This window comes from Myripristis murdjan, chromosome 13 (genome assembly GCF_902150065.1).
Source record: "Myripristis murdjan chromosome 13, fMyrMur1.1, whole genome shotgun sequence".
In the NCBI taxonomy this organism is placed as follows: Eukaryota; Metazoa; Chordata; class Actinopteri; order Holocentriformes; family Holocentridae; genus Myripristis; species Myripristis murdjan.
In genome coordinates this window covers 41,341,366-41,350,994 of record NC_043992.1, presented here as the reverse complement: position 1 = coordinate 41,350,994, position 9,629 = coordinate 41,341,366, and the positions used below count along the sequence as shown (strand labels likewise).

General features: G+C 43.6%; 2 protein-coding genes across 2 annotated transcripts in view; one reads left to right on the top strand and one right to left on the bottom strand.

The window, feature by feature from the left end:
- LOC115369788 (NACHT, LRR and PYD domains-containing protein 12-like) overlaps positions 1-9,629 on the top strand; it is a 322,926-nt gene that overhangs the window by 41,379 nt on the left and 271,918 nt on the right. The window lies entirely within an intron of this gene.
- Positions 1,217-9,629, bottom strand: part of abcf3 (ATP-binding cassette, sub-family F (GCN20), member 3) — an 18,056-nt gene continuing 9,643 nt past the window's right edge. The window contains exons 12-21 of the mRNA XM_030066551.1: positions 7,936-7,991; positions 7,560-7,760; positions 6,670-6,746; positions 4,529-4,573; positions 4,069-4,201; positions 3,853-3,941; positions 3,613-3,704; positions 3,262-3,394; positions 2,255-2,342; positions 1,217-1,972 (exon numbers count right to left, since the gene is read on the bottom strand). Of these exons, the coding sequence (XP_029922411.1) occupies positions 1,814-1,972; positions 2,255-2,342; positions 3,262-3,394; positions 3,613-3,704; positions 3,853-3,941; positions 4,069-4,201; positions 4,529-4,573; positions 6,670-6,746; positions 7,560-7,760; positions 7,936-7,991 (1,073 nt within the window). The 3' untranslated portion in view covers positions 1,217-1,813. The remainder of the gene's footprint in view (positions 1,973-2,254; positions 2,343-3,261; positions 3,395-3,612; positions 3,705-3,852; positions 3,942-4,068; positions 4,202-4,528; positions 4,574-6,669; positions 6,747-7,559; positions 7,761-7,935; positions 7,992-9,629) is intronic.

The following is a 9,629-nucleotide window of genomic DNA, read 5'->3' as shown; positions in this document are numbered from 1 at the left end:
AAAATTCCACTCTGGAACCCGGTTTCCAAAGTTTGTGTTTTCAAGCACCTGAAACGCCGTTGTCGTGAAAACGAAAGGCCAAACCGCAACAAAAGTTCACCGCTCTTTGTAAAAATCGTTGTCGTGTAAACGGGGCCTTAGACTCGTCTCCTGTCGCCCTCCCGTTCTGTCTTCTCTCCCGGGAGTCTCCCCTAATCAGACAGCTGCAGCTGATTCAGAACGCTGCTGCTCGAGTCCTCACGAAGACCAAGAAAGTGGATCACATCACTCCAGTCCTCAGATCTTTACACTGGCTTCCTGTGTGTCAAAGAATTGACTTCAAGATATTACTGTTGGTTTATAAAGCACTAAATGGTTTAGGGCCAAAATGCATCTCTGATCTGCTGCTAAATTATGAACCATCCAGACCTCTGAGGTCGTCTGGGACAGGTCTGCTTTCTGTCCCCAGAGTCAAAACTAAACATGGAGAAGCAGCGTTTAGTTTTTATGCTCCACATATCTGGAACAAACTCCCAGAAAACTGTAGATCTGCTGCGACTCTCACTTCTTTTAAATCACAGCTGAAGACTTTTCTGTTTGCCGCTGCCTTCCATTAAACCACATTAAGGGTTAATATTTTACACTGCACTGTAACTTTTAATGTCCTGCTTTATCATCTTATTCTCCTTTTCCTGTGTCGCTTTTATATTGTTTTAATGTCTTTATGCTCTATGTAAAGCACTTTGAATTGCCTTGTCGCTGAAATGTGCTACACAAATAAACTTGCCTTGCCTTGCCTAATTTCCAAGCCCCAATGTTGTTTGTTAATAGTGATGAGAAGCGCACAATAACCAAGGTTTTATTCTGAAGGCTCAGACCGGAAGCCGCCGCCGCCGCAGCAGCAAAATGTTTTGGACTGTAAATCAAAATGCACGTTTTCCAGCCTGCATCAGACAGACTGACTCATTATTAAAAACCCGGATGAGGTGTAAATCTGAAGCCGCTCGGCAGGCACATGTTCAGCTGACACGGCCTCCATTAGCGGAGCGGGCTTGTCAAACACTCGGTCATTTGTTAAATTTGTGCGACGCGGGGATACGAGGAATCGTTAAAGGAGCTGATGACGTGTGGACACGAATGATTCCGGTGGATCGAGTTCCCGTTTGGAACCGGTTCTCGGTCCCCACCCCCAGGCAGACGCCCCGACCTGTTGGCAAAGAAGTGAGCGGACACGCAGTGAGCATGAGGAGGAGGTTTTATTGGGCGGCAGAGGATCCAGAGCTCCTGTCTGCCCTGAAGGGGAACTCTTCAGAAACAAGGAGGAGAGGAAGAAGAGTTCCTGAAAGTCCTTCCAAGTCTGAACATCATTTTCCAACTTGCACTGACTGAATGAGACTAATTTGGGTTGGACACACACACACACACTCACACACACTCTCACACACACAGACGGGTGTTTGACATTTTAAATAAGCTCTGGGACTGAACGTGTCCGGTCCACAGCAGCTCTGCGTGCTGTGTCTGTGACCTTTGACCCCTCCAGGAAAAACATCCACACCCAGCGTCAGGACCAATCAGCAGCCGGCTAGCTACATCCTCTGCATCCAACCAGGAAGTACGATGTACCTGTTCGCCAGAGAGGGAGAGAGGGGGTTGCTGGGAAATGGCCGCCCGCACTCCCGCGCCCCTCCCCCCCCCCCGCCGCTGGGAGATGCCGGTTGATTGGCAGGTGTGTGTGGTGTTTTGGGGGGGGGGGGCGGGGTTTATGTTTCCGGTGGCTGTGGTCAGTTGGCAACGTGGCGTGTCAGTCATTGGTGCGGAGCTGCTGATTGGCTCACAGGTAGCCCTCCTTCCTGAACTGCTCCTGCAGGATGTCTCGGTACTCGTCGAAGCCGCCGTCGATCCTGCGGACCTTCCCGCCCTCGCAGACCCACAGCTCCCTGCACACGAGCCGGATCAGCCGCTCGTCATGAGACACCAGCACCACGCCGCCCTGAGAGAGAGACGGGCAGAGAGAGAGACAGGCAGAGAGAGAGAGAGAGAGAGAGAGAGAGAGAGAGAGAGAGAGAGAGAGAGACAGGCAGAGAGAGAGACGGGCAGAGAGAGAGAGAGAGAGAGAGAGAGAGAGAGAGAGAGAGAGAGAGAGAGAGAGAGAGCGAGAGAGAGAGCTTCCTGTTTATCCAGATATTTACTGCCTCCTGGATATTTCCGTGTGCAGCAGCTGGGTTAGAACACGTATGATCTGCCGCTGGTTGCTATGGAAACCGACACTCACTCTGAACTTGTTGAGCGCTTTGGCCAGAGCCTCGATGGTCTCCATGTCCAGGTGGTTGGTCGGCTCATCCAGGATGTAGAAGTTAGGACTGACCAACAGACAGACAGACAGACAGACAGACAGGTAGACAGGCAGACAGACAGAGAGACAGACAGACAGGCAGACAGACAGACAGACAGACAGACAGACAGACAGGCAGACAGGCAGACAGACAGACAGACAGACAGACAGACAGACAGGCAGACAGACAGACAGACAGACAGGAACAGACAGACAGACAGACAGACAGACAGACAGGTAGACAGACAGACAGACAGACAGGCAGACAGACAGACAGATTAGTGTGAGCAAAACATTTCCACCATTCTTTGGGTCCCTGCACTAACTGACCAGGACTACCAGACACAGAAATGTAATAATAATAATAATAATAATAATACATTCATTTTTTTTTATTAATTTATTAATTTTAGTTTTTTTTCCTACACTCCTATTTTATGTTCCATTTTAGTCTATTTTTTCTTTCTTTCTGCCTTTCTATTTCTCTGCACTTTTGTAATGTATTTGTTAACTATAATGATTTTAACTGTTATTATTTTTCTTTTCTTTTCTTTTTTATTGTATGGATTTTCTTATTTCTTTTAAATGTTTTTCTTTTCAATTGTTTGTTTTCACTTTTCTTGTTTTTATGTAAAGCACATTGGGCTGCTCCATGTTTGAAATGTGCTACAGAAATAAAACGGCCTCGCCCTTGCCTAATAATAATAATAATAATAATAATAATAATAATACTAATGATAATAATAATGATGATGATGATAATAATGACAGTAATAACAATATTAATAATGATGATGATGGTAATAATACTAATAATACTAATAACGATGATAATAACGATGATAATAATAGTAATAATAATAATAATAACAATAACATTAATAATACTAATAGTATTAATAATAATATCAAGAGCACAGTAATAAGGAGAGGAGGCCGGCTGTTACCACGGCATGGTCATCTGGGCGAAGGCCACGCGGCTCTTCTGCCCCCCCGACAGGCTGGCCACCGGCCGCGTGGCCAGCTCCCCTGTGATACCATAACCACCCAGCTGGTGGCGGTACTCCTCCTCCGTCCGGCCTGCAACACACACACAGCAGAGGGGGCGGAGTCACACTGCGGCCTGCAGAGTAACAGTGCTGAGCTGACAGACAGACAGGCTGACAGACAGACAGACAGGCTGACAGACAGACAGACAGACAGACAGACAGACAGACAGACAGACAGACAGACAGACAGACAGGCAGACAGACAGACAGACAGACAGACAGGCGGGCAGACAGGTGGTGTGTCTGTACCGGGGAACCTGTTGAGCAGCAGCTCCACAGAGCAGACGTTCAGGTCCAGCTGGTCCACGTGGTGCTGGCTGAAGTAGCCGATCTTCAGGTTCCTGAAGGAGACAGACAGACAGCCTCAGACAGACAGACAGCCTCAGACACAGAGTGAGGGGGCGGAGCCTGTGTGCCCTCACACCATCCTCCTCTACTTCAGAAGACCGACTCTGATGCAGATCTGATTCGTCTGATTGGCCGTCTTACCGGTGAGCCTGTCTGACTCCGTTGACCGGCGTCAGTTCCCCCATCAGCAGCTTCAGCACGGTGGTCTTCCCCGCTCCGTTTTCCCCGACCTGACAGGAAGACAGCAGGCCACTCGAGTGTGTGTCGTTGTCATGACAGTATAATCACAGCGGCGCTCCTGTTAGTCAAGTGTTAACCTAATAAATGGTGGAGCTGGTCTTTGGCGGCGAGACTTACGATGCAGATGCGTGACTCGAGGTCGGCTGAGACGTTGAGTCCAGAGAAGAGACGCTGGTCGGGGGAGTAGTAGAACTCCACCTCGTCCAGCTGCAGGATCGGAGGAGACAACTTCTCAAAGTTATCTGGAAACCTGCACCACAAAACACAGCGGCTCAATCAACCAACCGATCAACAGGTCAGTCCACCGAGCGTCTCTGAATGGAGACAAGACGTCTGTCCGTCTCTCTGTGTGTCCACAGGATGGAGACAACCAACCACGAACTGCATCCTGTCTATTAAAAACATGAGTAACACCTTAGCCACGCACCCTATGCACTTCTACTGGGTGATGATGGCTTCTGTCTACGTCATGGTGATTTAATCTGATTGGTTCATGACGTTAACTGTTATGTATGTTGCTCAGTGTCGTCGTGCTGTGTGCAATAAAGGTTTCATTCAATCCCACCGACCATCTCACCTTAAAGTGACCTCAGTTTCTTTTTCAATGGGCTTCAGTTCAGGCCTGCAGGGAACACAAACAGAAAAAGCAGCGCATCACAAACACAGGAGAGGCCTGCTCTCTGGCTGCTGTGACCTCTGACCTCTGACCTCCAGGCTCCGGAGCGAGGTTATCAGAATTCACTGGACCAAACTAAACTAAACTAAATTAAACTAAACTAAACTAAACCAAACTAAACTAAACTAAATTAAACTAAACTAAACCAAACTAAACTAAACTAAACTAAACTAAATTAAACTAAACCAAACTAACCTGAACTAAACTAAACCAAACTAAACTAAACTAAACTAACCTAAACCAAACCAAACTAAATTAACCTAACCTAACCTAAAACAAACCGAACTAAACTAAATTAACCTAACCTAACCTAAACCAAACTAAACTAAATTAACCTAACCTAAACCAAAATAAACTAAATTAAACTAAACTAAACCAAACTAACCTGAACTAAACTAAACCAAACTAAACTAAACTAACCTAAACCAAACCAAACAAACTAAATTAACCTAACCTAACCTAAACCAAACTAAACTAAATTAACCTAACCTAACCCAAACCAAACTAAACTAAACTAAACCAAACTAACCTGAACTAAACTAACCCAAACTAAACTAACCTAAACTAACCCAACCTAAACTAAACTAAACCAAATTAAACCAAACTAAACTAAATTAACCTAACCTAACCTAAACTAAAGCAACCTAAACTAAACTAACCTAACATAAACTAAACCAAACCAAACCAAACTAAATTAACCTAACCTAACTTAAACTAAAGCAAACTAAAATAAACTAAACTAAACTAACCTAACCTAAACCAAAGTAACCTGAACTAAACTAACCCAAACTAAGCTGAACTAAACTAAACCAAACTAAACTAACCTAAACTAAACCAAACTAACCTGAACTAAACTAAACCAAACTAACCTAACCTAAACCAAACCAAACTAAACTAACCTAAACTAAACTAACCCAACCTAAATTAAACCAAACCAAACTAAACTAACCTAAACTAAACCAAACTAAATTAACCTAACCTAACCTAAACTAAACTAACCTAAACCAAACTAACCTAACCTAAACCAAACTAAACTAACCTAACCTAAACTAAACCAAACTAACCTGAACTAAACTAAACCAAACTAAACTAACCTAACCTAACCTAAACTAAACCAAACCAAACTAAATTAACCTAACCTAACCTAAACCAAACCAAACTAAACTAAATTAACCTAACCTAACCTAAACCAAACCAAACCAAACTAAACTAAACCAAACTAACCTGAACTAAACTAACCCAAACTAAACTAACCTAAACTAACCCAACCTAAACTAAACTAAACCAAACCAAACTAAACCAAACTAAACTAAATTAACCTAACCTAACCTAAACTAAAGCAACCTAAACTAAACTAACCTAACCTAAACTAAACCAAACCAAACTAAACCAAACTAAACTAAATTAACCTAACCTAAACTAAAGCAAACTAAACTAAACTAAACTAAACCAAACTAACCTGAACTAAACTAACCCAAACTAAGCTGAACTAAACTAAACCAAACTAAACTAAACTAAACTAAACTAACCTAAACCAAACCAAACTAAACTAAACTAACCTAAACCAAACCAAACTAAACTAACCTAAACTAAACTAACCCAACCTAAACTAAACCAAACCAAACTAAACTAACCTAAACCAAATCAAACTAAATTAACCTAACCTAACCTAAACCAAACTAAACTAACCTAACCTAAACCAAACTAACCTGAACTAAACTAAACCAAACTAAACTAACCTAACCTAACCTAAACCAATCCAAACTAAACTAACCTAACCTAAACTAAACCAAACTAAACCAAACTAACCTAAACTAACCTAAACTAACCTAAAAACTAAAGCTAGGTGTGAAAAAACATTTTGGTTTAACTGTGACAAAAAATAAAAACTAGACTTAAAAAAATCTTTTACTGAAACAATACTGTGTTCTTACAAAACTAAATGAGACAAACTCAGAGTGTGTGCAGTGTGTTCAGTGTGCTGCACAGTGTGTGTGTGTGTGTGTGTGTGTGTGTGTGTGTGTGTGTGTGTGTGAACTCACAGCCTCTCCAGCAGTTTGAGTTTGCTCTGCACCTGAGCTGCTCTGTTGGCGTTGTACCGAAACCTGTCGATGAAAACCTGCAACACAAACACACACCCACACACACACACACACACACACATCACTCATCATTACAGTGTAGAGCACACACACACACACACTGATTCTCAGAGGTGGAAGTAACTAATTACATTTCCTCACATTACTGCAGCTTTTTGTGTACTTGTACTTTTTGAGTATTTTTTAAAAGTCAGTAATTTGACTTTTCCTTCGGTCCATTTCTGCCTGAGTTTTGTCTGTCACTGCATTTTAAATGAGATCCATCACAGAGAACAGCTGATCAGTGACAGACTGTGGAACCCTTCACAATAAAAGCCCAGCCAGCAAAGATGAGAAGAGGAACCTGCTTCTACTTTTTGCCGTTTTGTCGTTTTCAAATTTCACAATAAAAGCTGCACCATGAAAAACAGTGGCGAGGACCGTTTAGACTCAACTGGGAAAAAAATACAGATTAAGTGTGGATGGTGAGAACCATGCAGACTCAACCATAACATGATGTGTTTATTCCACGTGTCAGTTGAGTCTACAGGGTCCTCACTTCAGTTGAGTGTAATGTCCCTTTAAAAGCATGCAGTGTGCAGCGTGTTCTCTCCTCCTTTTCTAACTGCAGGGAAAAGATCCCAGCTAACACAGTTACTGTTTCCACCTACGGACTCGGAAAACGTGTTGTCATGTACTACAAGGACACAGTGCAGCAGTGCAATAGTACACTATGACACAGTGCAGTAGTACACTATGAAACAGTGCAGTAGTACACTATGACACAGTGCAGTAGTACACTATGACACAGTGCAGTAGTACACTATGACACAGTGCAGTAGTACTAGTACCTGTATGTGTTCTCTGTACTGCAGCTGTGCCTCGTATTCTCTCTGTTGGTTCTTCAGTCTGTCCTCTTTGGTCTTGACGAAGTTCTCGTAGTCGCCACGGTAACTGTCCAGCCTCTGGGAGTGCAGGTGGATGATGTCGGTCACCACGGCGTTCAGGAAGTTGCGGTCGTGGGAGACGACCAGGATGGTGGACTGCCACGTCTGCGGGCGGAAACAGAAGCACCGACGTCAGCCCGCTCTGCGCTCTGACCTGCATCTGCTGCCTGGTAGCATGTTAGCGCTCCTCACTGGAAACAATGGGGAACGCTAGCTACAAGCTAACATGACAGAGATCGGTAATGTGACGCAACAAAAGGAGGAGGAGCTTAGCTCAGACCTGCAGGTAGTTCTCCAACCACAGGATGGCTCTGACGTCCAGCATGTTGGTGGGCTCTGCAACAGCAAGCAGCAAGGTCAGGGTACTGCTGAGAGTACTACTAAGAGTACTACTGAGAGTACTACTGAGAGTACTACTGATACTACTGCTGAGAGGACTACTGAACTACTGCTGAGAGTACTACTGATACTACTGCTGAGAGTACTGCTGAGAGGACTACTGATACTACTACTGAGAGGACTACTGAACTACTGCTGAGAGTACTACTGATACTACTGCTGAGAGTACTACTAAGAGTACTACTGATACTACTGCTGAGAGGACTACTGAACTACTGCTGAGAGTACTACTGATACTACTGCTGAGAGTACTGCTGAGAGGACTACTGATACTACTACTGAGAGTACTGCTGAGAGTACTACTGAGAGTACTACTGATACTACTGCTGAGAGGACTACTGAGAGTACTACTGAGAGTACTACTGATACTACTGCTGAGAGTACTGCTGAGAGGACTACTGATACTACTACTGAGAGTACTACTGAGAGTACTACTGAGAGTACTACTGATACTACTGCTGAGAGTACTACTAAGAGTACTACTGATACTACTGCTGAGAGTACTACTAAGAGTACTACTGATACTACTGCTGAGAGTACTACTGAGAGGACTACTGAGAGGACTACTGAGAGTACTACTGATACTACTGCTGAGAGGACTACTGAGAGTACTACTGATACTACTGCTGAGAGGACTACTGAGAGTACTACTGAGAGTACTACTGAGAGTACTACTGATACTACTGCTGAGAGTACTACTGAGAGTACTACTGAGAGTACTACTGAGAGTACTACTGATACTTCTGCTGACACTACTGCTGATACTACTGCTGAGAGTACTGCTGATACTACTGCTGAGAGTACTGCTGAGAGTACTATTGATACTACTGCTGACACTACTGCTGAGAGTACTACTGATACTACTGCTGATACTACTACTGATACTACTGCTGAGAGTACTACTGATACTACTGCTGATACTACTACTGATACTACTGCTGATACTACTGATACTACTGCTGATACTACTGCTGATGCTACTGCTGAGAGTACTACTGATACTACTGCTGATGCTACTGTTGATACTACTGCTGATACTACTGCTGATACTACTGCTGATGCTACTGCTGATACTACTGCTGATGCTACTGCTGAGAGTACTACTGATACTACTGTTGATACTACTGCTGATACTACTGCTGATACTACTGCTGATGCTACTGCTGAGAGTACTACTGATACTACTGCTGATGCTACTGTTGATACTACTGCTGATACTACTGCTAATACTACTGCTGATGCTACTGCTGAGAGTACTACTGATACTACTGCTAATACTACTGCTGATACTACTGCTGATGCTACTGCTGATGCTACTGCTGATACTACTGCTGAGAGTACTACTGATACTACTGCTGAGAGTACTGCTGATACTAATGCTGATACTACTGCTGAGAGTACTACTGATACTACTGCTGAGAGTACTACTGATACTACTGCTGATACTACTGCTGATAGTACCGCTGATACTGCTGCTAATACTACTGCTGATACTACTACTGATACTACTGCTGATGCTAATGCTGAGAGTACTACTGATACTACTGATAGTACTGTTCATAGTACTGTTGATAG